Genomic DNA, 14,145 nt, shown 5'->3' with positions numbered 1-14,145 from the left:
AGGAGAAGCCACAGGGAGGGGACAGAAGGGGATGAAGGCCAGGTGGGTGGGAGGCTTCCTGTCAAATCACTGTCACCGATACTCACCTCAGTACTGGATACCCATCCCAGATCCTCACAAGTGTCCAACCAGGTCCCTCCATGCCTGCTGCCCTGAACTCTGCTCCAACCATGAAAGTGTCCATGCTGTTCTGACACACAGGTCTGCCCTCCTCCCAAGCTCTGCACCCATGTAGCCCCACTTCACCAGCCATGCTCTTACCTGATTCTGGCTACTTGAATTAAAGTAGCAGTTGCCTAGCCCACCCCTCCCCAGACTGCCTAGCCTTTCCCTAGGTTTCTCTGTGCCCTACGTTCATGGTTTTTCTACCTGACTAGCAAAATTGTTTACTGATTGTCTCTTCTAACCAGTTTGGCTATGTGAGGGTCTGGAATTTGGTCAGCAATTTTCATTTCTGTGTCTCCCTTAACAGACAGATCCTTACCTGGTATGAGGTAGAATCATTGCATGAAGTATCTGCCCATATTCCTGCTGTGTGCATGCACATGCTCATGTACATACATGTGCTAGTCATAGAAGTGCACACATGTGTGCACACAAATGAACACATGCATGCACATGTGCACACACACGCACACGGCTGAGTCTTGGGGCAGCAGGCAGCCAGACCCCTGCTCACTGACCATATCTTCACATTCCAGCCTCCTATGCGCTGCAGTCCTGCAGTGTGCTCACGGGAGAGCTCTTTGCACCCTGCTCTGCATATCTGAGCCCAATACCCTACTTCGAGCAATGCCGCAGGGATGCCTGCCGCTGTGGGCAGCCCTGCCTTTGTGCCACGCTGGCCCACTATGCACGACTATGCCAGCGCCATGGACTCCCGGTTGACTTCCGTGCCCATCTGCCAGCCTGTGGTGAGTGCCCCACCCCTGTACATCCATGAGAGCCTAGGATCCAGACACAGGTGTCCCCTAGCCCTGGATGCTCTAATGCAGAGCCCTGTGTCCTCCAGCCTGACTGCCACTCAAAGCTGCTTCTCTCCCTGCCAGTGTGGTCTGTAAGCTTAACACTTGGGACATAATTGCTCCATATCCTGTCAGCTTGGCCAAGCACAACTTAGCCCCCTGCTCACCTCCCCTTCTGCCACCTCCATGGGCAGTTTCCTCCAGAGCCATTTTTGTACTGCAGGAGGATGGGCACACTGAAGAGCACTGGCTCCGAAACCAGTTTGAGGTCACAGGCACTTTAACATATGTGCCCCTCTGATGCCCCTTGAGTCTTAGTCCTTACTGCCCTGATTCCCTGAGCAAAAAAGAATTGTGCTGGGAGCCAGGGGCTCTGAGTTCTCGTCCAGCCAGGCATGTAACGTGCTTTGTGATACTGCACAAAGCTCTGTTGGTGTCTGAATTAGTGTCTCTAGAGGTGTTTGGATAGAATCTGTCATTCCCAATGCTGGCTATACACACTCAAGTAATTTAAAAATAAAAATGCTCGATCATCCCTTATCCACATCCTGTATCCATGAAAACATCACTTCTAATTGTGGGTTCCTAACATCTGCACTGTTTATAAGCTCATGTGAGCTGGCTTTTGATGAGAATCCTGGGATGGAGAATAGCTGATTCTGGCAGTTTCAGTGGATTTGTGGCCTTGGTGCTGTGTGAGGTTCCTGGGGATAGGATGGTGGCCTGATGAGGAGATGACAGGCCTGAACCCTAGGACAAATATGTTGGAGAGAGAGTCTGTGATCTTCCCAGTGAGGGACGCATGCTTGTGTGTGTTCACACACCTGTGAGAGCCATGTGTTTGTGTGTGCATAACAGGCTGGGCTCTGAGCGGCTGGGGTCTTGACCTCTGCTCTTCCCCAGGACCCTTAAGAACAGAGCCTGCTTTTCCAGGCTGATTGTAATGGATGCTGTCTTGACAGATCAGTACAGTGACACATTTCTTTGACCCTGGGCTGCTCTGTGACCAGGGACAGGGCAAATGTCTTACCCTCTCTGAGTTTTTTTTTTTTTTTCTTGTCAAGATGCTAAACCCACCCCACACAGTTGTGAGAAGAAGAGAGACCAAGTTTGGTCTCCTTTCTCCCTACAGCACTGTCCTGTGAGGCCACTAAGGAGTACAGCCCTTGTGTGACCCTGTGCGCACCGACATGCCAGGACCTGGCCAGCCCTGATGCCTGTAGGGCTAACGGAGGTGGCAACTTCAGCAGGGAGGAGTGCGTAGAGGGTTGCACCTGCCCACCGGACACATTTCTGGACACACAGGCTGACCTCTGTGTCCCCAGGTGAATGGCCAGTCTGGAATCTGGGAGAGGTAGGGAGGGAGGCTAGGGTCTGCTCTGGACAGCTGGGCTGAGCCTCTCTACCCATGCTTCCTCCCACCAGCATGCAGGCCTTGCTGGGAGAGGCAAGTAGCTCCCTCTGCTGAAACTGTTCCCGGGCCTCTCTCTCCTTCCTGTAAAACAGATTGCACCAGAGCCATGACACCTCTCTCTCCTTAGCTCTCTTCTCCCATGAACATCTGTGCATGCCTCAGCCTGCCCAGGACATTTCTAGGCCCTGAAAATCCAACAGAGACCAGAGTAGAGTGTAGTTTCCCAAGTCCACAATCGAAGGTGGAAAGACAGACCCTCCTCCCCAAAACAGGCCCTTAGGGGACTGGGGAGGTCAGGAGAGCTGGAAAGCCACACAGAGTGTGAGGCTAGAGGTCCTGGTTGTGGTACACAGCTGAGGCAGGGGGGGGGGCTTAGCAGAAGTGGCCTCTGAGTGGCCATGAGGTGAGGGAAGGCAGGAGGGAGCCTGAGGTGAGAACTGCTCTGTAGCCCGGCTGGAGGAAGCTGTGACTAGAGGTAGACTGGGAAGAGTGACCCACATGAGTTTAGGATGACTGGCAAGGCTTCTGGGGTCTTAGCCTCAGTTTCTCTGTCTGTGAAATGGTCTATTAATTGCTTGGAGGTATACTGGCAGTGAAGAAAAGAAGTCGCTCCCTTTTAGGTGGCAAATGGGACTCACTCAGAAGCTTATCACACTGCAGGGCTCTCCAGTAGATTTCAGCCATGTACCCACCAACGTCCTTAATAAAAGCCTCAGAGAGATATACAGGAAAGACAAGGAATTGGCTGGAGAGTTCTGGGGAAGACGATTCCAGGGTCCCTCCCTTGGGTCCCCGAGACTTAGCCGGTTCTGCCCTAAGGCCAGCAGTTTTGGACTCAACCATGAGAGCTGTGTGATATGGACATATAGCCAGTGACTGCAGATAAGGATAAAAGACAGAGCGACACTCTTATATCCCAGGGTCCCAGAGAAGAATCTGGGAGACAATGCCTGGGAAGGCCTAGCCTGAGTCTCCAGCCAAGCATCAACAGTGACCTGTCAGGGCAGATGCTGGGCCTGAATGGCTCTGATGCCACTCCAGAACAGTATCCATTTTAATATGGACTGGGGCCCGGAGGTGGAGCTCTGAGCTGGGCCCTCTGTGCTCTGTCCTCTAAGTTGGGCTGCTTTTGGTGGGGGTGATGAGTGGGGGAGTGGGGTCAGGGAGGCTGAAGACCTTTCAGAAGCCAACCATGGTCCCCAACCTGGCACTGAGTCCTATGTCTGGCTTTCTAGCTCCCTCGAGACGTGTCACACCCCAGGGATTGCTGTCACCTCTCTCCACACACCCTTGTCTGAGAGTGGGGCCCTGGGTGTCTTCATTTCCACTACCGAGTCTGCTCTAATCCTTCTGTTTCCATAGGAACCAATGCTCTTGCCATTTCCAAGGAGTGGACTACCCCCCTGGGGACAGTGACATCCCTTCCCTGGGCCACTGGTGAGCTTCCTGGGTATCCGCTGCTACATGGGAAGTAGCACCCACATTCTTACTCTGTGTGAGGGATGGTGGTGGGGAGGGATAGTAAGTAGGGGCCCAAGGGCAATAGCCTGTGCTGTGTGGGTCCCTAATGACCAGCTGGGCTGATCACTCCCCTGACTCTCTGCAGCCACTGCAAAGATGGGGTCATGAGCTGTGACAGCCGAGCCCCAGGTAAGCAGGGCTGAAAGGGGGGCTTTGGGGTGGTGGGAAGTGGCTGTGGAGAAGAGAGTGAAGAACTGGGGTGCTGGTGAGGATGAGGTGAGCCTACTCTAGCTTGCCCTGACATGGGAGCTGGTGTTCTTGAACTCTTGGCAGAGGTCCCAGCTTATAGAGTGGTACCCCATCTCCGCTTCAACCTGCTGGAGAGCACTTGGGGATCTAAGAAAGTTGCTTGTCTTTGCTAGTCCTGGATATTTTTCCCCCCTCTGAGCTGCCAAATATCTTCTGAGAAGGGTTCTGTTCAACCCAGGAGTAGACATGAGGTCCCAGAGATGGAACAGCAGTTTGGACTTTTGAGCTTCTCCATAGCACATAGGTCAGGGATGATACAGTAGTAAACAACTCGTGGGGTGCCTGGAAGTGGCAGAGCATGAGGGTTAGAGCATCCTCAGAGGGCCCATGGAGAACGGGGCAGAGATTGGTAAGCATACGCCCAGTGATTAAGAGGAGGCCTGGAGGCTGGGTCCACTAGGTAACTGTAGTGACACGCCTCATCCCTCTGAACCGTCATAGATAATTCTGAATCCTCCCTCCTACCCTCATTTCCTGTCCTGTCTCCAGAGCATCTTCACTAGGGGTTTCTCCTGGCTTGGATTTCTTCCTCTTTTGGGTCTGGCTCCTTCTTTCTGTTCTATTCTCTCCTGGCGGTGGAACTTAACTGCCTTTTATTGGGCTCCCTAAAATAATCACTCACACAAGTGTGACTGTGCATGGCAGACTTTGCTGAAGACGGGGAGGGTTATGTCGGAGAAACAGACGCAGCCAGGAACTGACTCTCCCCATTTAAAATCCTCTGGCCACCACTCTAGACCACTCATCTTTGGGTCCCTCACCTCGTCATACTGGGACCCTTCCATTCAGTTCCTGCTGCCTTTAGACGGCAGGACAGTCCTCCATTCTATCCTCTGAGAGGGGAGATGCAGGGCACTTGCAATAAAAAGTAAGAGAAGTGTGGGGGGGTGTGGAACTCATGGTGCCACTGGCAGTACAGAGGCCCCGTTTACCTCGGGTGCTGCTGACGAGGGCTGTCCTGTAGTGTGAGAAGGACCTATCTACTTTGTCCCTGTGATGCGGGAACCCACACCATACACAGAAGCTGCCCATCCCTTCCAGCTGCCCACACAGCACCACCACCAGCCCAGATGCAGTCCAGCCCAGGGCCTGTGCCATGTAACCCCCTTTCTTCCAGCTGCTGCCTGTCCAGCAGGCCAGGTGTTCATGAACTGCAGTGAGCTGCACCCAGACCCTGAGCTCAGCAGGGAGAGGACGTGTGAGCAGCAGCTGCTGAACCTGAGCGTGCCAGCACGTGGCCCCTGCCTGTCGGGCTGTGCCTGTCCCCAGGGGTATGTATCTACACGACTAGAAACTCGCCTGCCTGCCTGAATCCACGGTAGCAGATCTGGGCACGTCAGGTCGGAGATGATCCTCACACAGTTGAGGATGGAGGAGACAGTGTGGCTGTGATGTCTATGGGGAGCCCGGGAGGAACAGGAGCGTGAGAGCTCAGCCTGGAATGGAGCCTGTCAGGTTCTGCTTCCTGCGAGCCATGGGACCTCAGATGAGGAAGGCACCTGTTCCTCTGATACTCAGTGTTTCAGTGGTAAAAGGAGCACCGAACACTTATCACCATAACAGATGGATTAAACAAGGCTTCAAAGCGGAAGCATGGAGACAGGTGTCCTATGTACCCCAAATGCCCAAGGGACCCCATAATCAAAGAGCAGGCACCAGAAGACCCAGGCTAGCTCTCAGCCTCCTTCCATGATCACAGCCCTCGATGGAGGGTGGCGCCCCTGGAATAATCCAAAAAGAAAACCACACCTACAAGAGCAGCCTCCCTCCTGGGTGTCCAGATGATGCACAGAGGCTGCAGGCTGTGGGGAGCTACAGGAGCTGGGCTTGTGGCTGTGCTGTGTACACAGGGGCCAGCGCTTAGCTCTGCCAGTGACTTTCTCAGGTCTGGGCCAAAGGAGGCCCCCAGAGCCACCTCCGCCCCATGACTTGGCAACATGGGGTTGTGCCCTTCAGTCTGTGCTGAGATTAGTGGTCATTTGGGAGCCCTGGCTTGGGTCTGGCAACCAAAGGGCATGAAATGAGGGTCAGAGCTCTTGCAGTGGGTGGGGCAGGACACAGCCTGCTGGAGCTTTACAATGTTTAAGACACCGATGTTCCCTGTCAGTCTCAAAGTGGGGAGGGGCTTACTCATTTCACAGAAGACAAAACAGACCAGGGCCAGAGGGAGGGGAGTAGTCTGCTGAAGGAACCGGGCTCAGACCAAAACTCCTTTATTGCAAGCTCTGCTCCTTGCCTAGAGTGGTAGGGAACACAGTGTGGAGTATGTGCTTGCTCCTTCCCCAGCCAGGGCACTTACCTGCATAGGATCCTTGCTTTACCTACAACCACCCAGACCTCAGACAGTGGAGTGTGTCACTGAAGACCTCTTGAAATACTGTCCTGTTTGCACAAGCCTGCCTCTCAGCCTGAGGTATCTGCAGTCAGGAGCCAGGGTCTTTCACTGTTCAGATTGTGACCATACAGAGATAGATTCTGACCTGGCCTGGCTCCTTGGTCTGGATTTGGGTCTGCTCAGGATGCTTGGAGGGTATATATAGACCACTCCGTGGGGAATCCACCTGTACTCCCATGGGGCTCATGAAAGGGGGACTGTGACAGGGAGGCAGTTCTACAATCCTGAAAAGTCCTTTTGATGGGAAAAGGCTCCCAAAGATGCTCCAATACCATCAACAACTCCTCTCCAGGACCCACTGAGCCCACAGTTAGCTACTTCTGCACCCTGGTCAACATGTCTCTAAGGTTATCTAAGAATGCACAATGCTGGGCATTGCTCCAAAGGACCCTGGGGCTATTATAGGGGTGTCAGTAGCTATTCTAGTTTGCTTTCTGTTGCTGTGATAAATCACCCTGACCAAAAGCAACTTGAGAGAGGAAGGGGTTTATCTGGGCTGTACTTTCAGGTCAGAGTCCATCACTGAGGGAAGTCAGGACAGGAACTCAAGTGGTTCTTGAAGCAGAGTCATGGAGGAATGCTGCTAACTGGATTTCTCTGTAGCTCATGGAGAGCTAGCATTCTTATGTAGCCCAGGCCTACCTGCCTAGGGATGGCACCACCCGTGGTGGACTGGGTCTTACTACAAATCTAGAAGGAATGCTCTTTTGACCACTGGCTTACTGTGTCCCTCCAGCCTGCTCAGACATGGGGACGCATGCTTCCCACCAGAGGAGTGTCCATGTACCTGGAAGGGGAAGGAATATTTCCCTGGGGACCAGGTAGTCTCTTCCTGCCACACCTGGTAAGTCTCTGAGCTGGCTTCATGTTGTTTTTCCTTTACCAAGTTCACATTGACTATTGATATAGCTTGTTTATATGCACAAATATAAATATGAAATAATACCTAGAATATTTGTTATTATTTACAGGAATGGTCAGACATGTCTATGAACATATACACTTGAATATTTGTAACCATGATAATGTGTTTATATATTTAGATGAACAATATATATGTATATATATGTCATATATATGCATGTGATTGAACATACATATGGTATATATATATATACATATATATGCATGTGAATGAACATACATGGACAAACATAAAAAGGCAGGTGCCAGAGAGTTGAATTAATTCAGTAATATATCGGTAAGAATTTACATATGCATAATGGTGTATTTACATATATTTATGTGTATATGCATCTATTTAGTACATATATGTGCAGAGCAAGGGATTATGTACTAAATATATGTATGCTTGTATTCACTTGAATGAAGATGTGTGAATATGTGATTTGTGTTTTGCCTATGAATACAGAAATGTTCATATTCAAAGATATGAGTATGTATGAGTGTATATATGGGTGTATTTCCACATTGTTCATTCAGTAATATCAGCACACATATACAGAAGTGTGCACCCAGATTAGAACCCAGATTGGTTTCAGTGGTGACAGGCTGCGGCCCAGGAGCCTAGCAGAGACTCTTAGAGAGGTCACTTTAGAGAGTCATCCAACCAATGACAGCTGGCCCCCAGTTCCTGTCTTATGTATAGTGGAAAATGCTCCATCTTTTTTCAGCCCAGAGGATGTCTTCCCATGCCAGTAGTATGGTCACAGTCAAGACCTAAAGCACAGACGTTTTTGTATAAGCACGGTGTGTGTGTGTACCATCAGAGCCATGGCTGTCCGACTTAGGAAGTCCCAGGGTGGGATGTCAGGACTCATAGCCCCGTGAGGGTGTGCTCCAATGCAGGATCTCATGGAGGGTGGCCCAAGGTGACTGGTTGGTTAAATTACTGAGTCTAGTTGGTTTGAACCTGTCAGAGTGAAGTCTTCAACCTTTTAGTTCTGCCTTTAAAATACACTTCTAATGTGACTATGCCTTCAGCTTTCAACTGCCATGAGTCCACCCTGAGCCCCTGCCCTCTTGTCTCTAATTCACTGCAGTCCCCTCCCAAGTGGCCTTTCCCTCCCTCTGGCCTCCAGAGTCTTCCTCTTGCATTCCTAGGAAGAAGTCACACCCTCATGTGGCCTGCTTGGACAGCTCACCACTGCCCTCCAAACCTCTGCTGCCCTCTTATCCTTGGGCTGTCCTCTCGGCTGTTATCACCTGAGTAGTCCTCGGGGTCACTGTAGACTGCACCCCCTTCCCACAATGCTCTTCTTCCAAATGTCCACATCACTAACTTTCTCAGCTCCTTGAAGTCTTTGCTCCCATGTCTCTGATGACCCGGTTTAAATCTGTGGGCTCATTCCTAAACACAGCCCAATTCCCTCCATGCCCCAACCCTGCCCCAGCACGGCCTGCCTGCTAAGACAGCCAGGATACCTACTTCTTCTCTAGGAGACAAGCTCCACTAAGCCAAAGGGCTTTTCTTCTGTTTTGTTCACTGATATTTCTCAAATTCTTGGAAGAATACCTGAGATGTGTTCACCACCAAGGTCTGTTGAATGAGTGAAAAATAAAGAAATTAATGAGTAATAAAATGTGCAATCAGTCTGCCTCCCTGGCTTCCGATGGAGGTTGCTATGCTTGCTGATGCCCTTCTTTGGTACACATACTGTGTGCATTCAGCAGGCAGTGGCTTCATCAAGAGCATCCCAGTATGGTGTAAAGTGCATTCTGTGAGCTGTCTCTGTGTGCATATGTTCCAGTGTGTGCCAGCGGGGCTCATTCCAGTGCACCCTGCACCCCTGTGCCTCCACCTGTACCACCTACGGGGACCGACACTACCGCACATTTGACGGGCTTCCATATGACTTTGTAGGGGCGTGCAAAGTGCACCTGGTCAAGGTGAGTTACGGGCTGTGTTTACACAGCAGGTTCCGTGGGTACCTAGAGTAACTAGGGACCAGGACCTGTCAGATGTGTGGGTGATCTGGACCCCGGGCGGATGCATAGTTGTTGTGTGTGTGTTGGGGGAGGTCTAAGCCCTGAAGTGCTAACTTCCGGAGACAGCTTCCAGAGAAGTGGGTCAGGGTGAAGGAAACCGTATTTCCTGTGTACTCCAGCACAGCTTTGGCCCATTCATCCTGATGTCCTTTTCTGCTTGTGAGGGAGAGCATTCACACCGTTGCAGCTTTGGTCTACTGATCGTCTTTGTGGATTCTCCCACTTAATTTCCACAGCATGGACTGGTCGGGATGGTTGTCCCCAAGCGAGAGATGTGTCACCCTTGGCCTGGAGAAGTTAGGGCTCATGCTTGAGGTGACACATCTAGGTGGCCGCAGAACCAGGAAATAGGAATAGGAAAGCGGTAGGTTTCGGAAGTTGTGCACTGAGGGTTTTTGTTCACATAGAGGAAGAGGATTTGGGCAGCCCAGTGAATGTGAGAAGGAGAGGGCATACCAGCAGGGTTGGGGAGAAGGCAGGACCGGAGATTCCTGGAGACACTGATTTCCTTATGTGCATCTGCCTCATCCCGTGAGGGTCGGCAATCACTGTAGTGACAGAGCCGAACATGCACTTATTATTGACTTTTGTGGTCAGAGCTCGCACATGCTGGCAAAGTGGAACCTCTCACCAGGTCTTGCCTATGGATGAATGTTGTGCTGGAGTCTTTCACGTAATGCTAATAACTCCATGAGACACATATCACTGAACCTGTGCCATTTGGTTTTAGTTTTGTTATGTGTCTATGTATTTGAGATGAAGGTCTTGCCATGTTGCCCAAGATGAATCCAGATTCTCAGGTTTGAGTGAGCTCTGTCACAATCTCCTGAGCAGAGGGAGGACAGACATAAACCATGGTGCCCATATTGAAAAAAAAGAATTTTAATTAGTTCTGAGACAGAGTCTTTGTCTGTCTCTGTCTCTCTGTCTCTCTCTGTCTCTCCGTCTGTCTGTCTGTCTGTCTGTCTGTCTCTCTCTCTCTGTCTCTCTCTCTCTCTCTCTCTCTCTCTCTCACACACACACACACACACACACACACACACACACACACACACACACACACACACACTGTTTAGGTTATATGAATAAGACACCACAGCTTTCTTTTCTCATTTTATAGTGTGCCTTGGGTATTATTACCCACTGTCAGTACATGCTCTGGGTTTTACTTGTTTGTTTTTCGTTTTGTTTTGCTTTAAGACAGAGTTCCTCTGTGTAGCCCCAACTATCCCGATACTTGCTCTGTAGATCAGGTTGACCTAAGACCCACGAGTTTCACCTGTCTCTGCCTCCCAGGAGCGGATTAAAGGTGTGCACCACCACCTCAACTGTGCTATGATATTTTTAATGCTGGTTGGAATGTTCTGCACAGAGAGTACTATACCACATGGGGATGCATGAGTTTTAGCTCGGTGGCAGTACTTCAGGGATGCAACAAAGACATATGTGGCTACATCTCTTAGTTCTTAGGAGTGGAATTACTGAAGAAAAATGGTATATATTTAATATGTTATTGATACAGGCAAGCTTCCAGCATAGACCACTTATATGTAAGGTAGAATATACAGTCTGTAAGACATCTTAAACAGTATGCAAGACCATGGGTCTCCTCTCCATCCCTGTTACACCAATTCACTTACTCATTCATCCCTCAGACCCTTTGGGGGAGAGTCACCGCCTGCTAAACACTACACTAGGCAGCCAGAAAATGACACTAAACATCGGAGAACTGAAGAAAGCTGCCCAAAGCCACACAGTTGATGAGAACTATGTTCAGGGCTGGGGAGGTTGCTGGGACAATAGAACTATTGCTTTGCAGCATGGGGGCTTGAGATCATTACCAGGAGCCACATAAAAGCTGGGCTGAACTTGTTGTATGCCCAGTGTGGTGGAGGCAGAGACAAGCAAATCCCTGGGGCTCCCTGGACCGACCTAGCCAACTTGGTGAGTTCCAGGCCAGTGGGAGGCAGAGATAGGGTGCTTCACTATCAAGGTGGATAGAATCCAGCAATGTCATCCAAGCTCATTCCCTGGCTTCCACAGTGCATGTGCATACATATCTGTGCACAGCTGCACATGTTACACACACACACACATGTGCACACAAACCCCTCCACTCCAACACTCACAAAAAATAAATGGGTGAAACATTCCCTTAAACTCCACATCCCTTCTCTTTTGTGCTCTTCGTGGGACGTCTCCTCTCCCTGGCTGTACTGGCTTCTTCTCTTCTCCTCAGAGTACATCTGAGCTCAGCTTCTCTGTCATGGTGGAGGATGTGAACTGCTATGGCTCCGGCGTCATCTGCAGGAAGTCCATCTCCATCAACGTTGGCAGCTCACTCATCATCTTTGATGATGACTCGGGGGATCCCGTAAGGACCTGCCCTGGGAAGGGTTGTGCACAGATGGGTGGTGATGGAGTGGGGGAGGGTTGGGATCAGGAGTTCCACTGAGGCAGAAGCCCTGACTGGGTTCTTCATGAAGGGTGGGAGCAGAGGTCAACCTCAGGGTGGAGGAGGGGGGAGATGTTGGTGAGGTCTTTGGGTGGGGCAGTGACTCATGGCCACTTCTGATAGACTTGGTGCTGAGGGACTGACTAATTCAATCTCTCTAGAGTCCCGAGAGCTTCCTGGATGAGAAGCAGGCTGTCCACATCTGGAGAGCAGGCTTCTTCACACTGGTGCATTTCCCACGGGAACACATCACCCTCTTGTGGGACCAGAGAACCACTGTGCATGTCCAGGCAGGCCCTCAGTGGCAGGTAGTCATGAGATTTGAGAGCCATGGTCTCTACCATTGCCCTGGGCTGAGGCAAGCTGCTGCTGTGCTTGGCTGAGCTGCTTCTCTCTGAGGGGCTGGGAGGAGCACAACCCTGTCCTGTCCATTGCTTTCCACTCTGTTCTGACACCATTCTCTGGCTCTACCCTATCCCTCTTTAACACGCTCCCTGCAGTATCTTCTGGATCAATAGTCTTGGTGCTGCAGTTCAGCCCTACTAAACTCTCAGTTAACATGGTGGCTCTCTCTCATCTCAGGGTCAGTTGGTGGGCCTCTGTGGGAACTTTGACCTGAAAACCATCAATGAGATGCGGACCCCAGAGAACCTGGAGTTAACAAACCCCCAGGAGTTTGGAAGCAGTTGGGCTGCGGTAGAGGTAAGGCCTTCCAGAGTGGCTGGGACCCTCTCTCTCTCTGATGGGTCATACAAATCCTGGACCCAAGCCAGGGGAGAAGCCCATTCATGCTAGGCTCTTCCTGGGAATGCCCTCTGCCTCTGCCTGGTATCCCTAGCCTAAGTTTCTATCCCTGACCCACAAGGCAAGCAGCCTACCTTGCCCTTGGCCAAACTCAGGGAACTAGTAACTTATTTGGGAAGAGATAGACTTCCTAGCCTAGGCAAGAGGGCCACCTAATTTGGAAGGCGGGACTTGTTGAAGTATGCCAGGCTTAGCCACCCTCCCCACCATCACTACTTCATGGAGAAGGTGAGACCGAGGGTGGGATTTAGCAGATCAGTCATTTTAGACAGGTGACTATCAGAGTCACGGCCTCAGAGATGGAGAAGACAAGCAGAAACACAGGGGTATCCATGTGGGTTAGGAGATGCCCGGCACTACCAAACTGTGAGTTGTCAGGGAAACAGCTCTGAGCTGAGAACAGGAGATTCTTGACTTATCCTTGGGTTAGTCTTCTGTTGAAGTAAGGGGGCTGGAGAAAACCCTCACCAGTCCCAAGAGGCTGCCTGCAAGGTGTGATTGATTAGTTATGTCTGCCTTGGGTGCAGCAATGGGGAATGGGGATAAGACTTTTCATATATGGCTTGCCTGCACTGGATGGATCTTAATTTTTTTTTTTATGGGAAGGTAGATGGAGACAGGGCAAGACATAGCAATTGGGCATGGCATCTGCTCTCATTTTAGAAAAGCTGAATGGATGCCTGATCTTATATTTGTGATATACCTAACATGGATCCATATTCTTCATTGCTGGTAACTTCAGGGATACTGAGTAGTCAGTGCATAAAAATGTAGGCCTGGAGAAGGAGGGCCGTCTCTGGGGAAGTCTGCATTAAGCATCCTTTGCTGTGCAACAATGCTGCTCAGTGTGACACCACTAATCAACAGGTGTCTTAGCTCAGTTCCTGCTGGTTAGGAATCAGAGCATGAGCCTGGGGTCTGTACTCTCTGCCCCATAGGCTGCAGACAAAGTGGACAGCCAGGACTGGGATCTCACTCAGAGCATCCATATGTGGGTAGCTGTGGGTAATTTCCATTCCTGGACCTGTAGGCCCTGAGAGCTTTGGCTCTCAATAGCAGTCAACCAGAGACCACCCTCAGCTCTTAGAAGTCACTCATATTTCCTGTCATGAGGAGTTCCCTGATTTTTTTTTTTTTAACAAAATCTCAAGCATTAGCTTTTACTAGAAAAAAAAGAAAGACTCAGGAGCCAGATGCTAGCTCGGAGATAGAGAAAGCACCCAGCTGACTTTCCTCCTCAGCCAACGTCCCCAAAGGAAGTTCTCCTCTATCCCTTCTCAAACACCCTTCAAACTCAGTGTCCCCCCCTTTTACTTCCTGTGCACCTCTCTATTTGTCCTCCTGACTCCCTCACACTCTGTTTTCCCCTCTCTGTTCACTGCCTGTCAACTGC

General features: G+C 50.6%; 1 protein-coding gene across 1 annotated transcript in view; it reads left to right on the top strand.

Annotated features, from left to right (window-relative positions):
* The window catches only part of Otog (otogelin), a 69,689-nt gene that overhangs the window by 22,028 nt on the left and 33,516 nt on the right, over positions 1 to 14,145 (top strand). The window contains exons 19-28 of the mRNA XM_021168148.3: positions 702 to 914; positions 2,098 to 2,290; positions 3,742 to 3,816; positions 3,986 to 4,029; positions 5,267 to 5,420; positions 7,281 to 7,388; positions 9,256 to 9,394; positions 11,733 to 11,867; positions 12,110 to 12,256; positions 12,531 to 12,650. Of these exons, the coding sequence (XP_021023807.1) occupies positions 702 to 914; positions 2,098 to 2,290; positions 3,742 to 3,816; positions 3,986 to 4,029; positions 5,267 to 5,420; positions 7,281 to 7,388; positions 9,256 to 9,394; positions 11,733 to 11,867; positions 12,110 to 12,256; positions 12,531 to 12,650 (1,328 nt within the window). The remainder of the gene's footprint in view (positions 1 to 701; positions 915 to 2,097; positions 2,291 to 3,741; positions 3,817 to 3,985; positions 4,030 to 5,266; positions 5,421 to 7,280; positions 7,389 to 9,255; positions 9,395 to 11,732; positions 11,868 to 12,109; positions 12,257 to 12,530; positions 12,651 to 14,145) is intronic.

This window comes from Mus caroli, unplaced genomic scaffold (assembly GCF_978045245.1).
Source record: "Mus caroli unplaced genomic scaffold, Mus_caroli_1 scaffold_8, whole genome shotgun sequence".
In the NCBI taxonomy this organism is placed as follows: Eukaryota; Metazoa; Chordata; class Mammalia; order Rodentia; family Muridae; genus Mus; species Mus caroli.
This window is presented reverse-complemented; position numbering and strand designations above follow the sequence as displayed.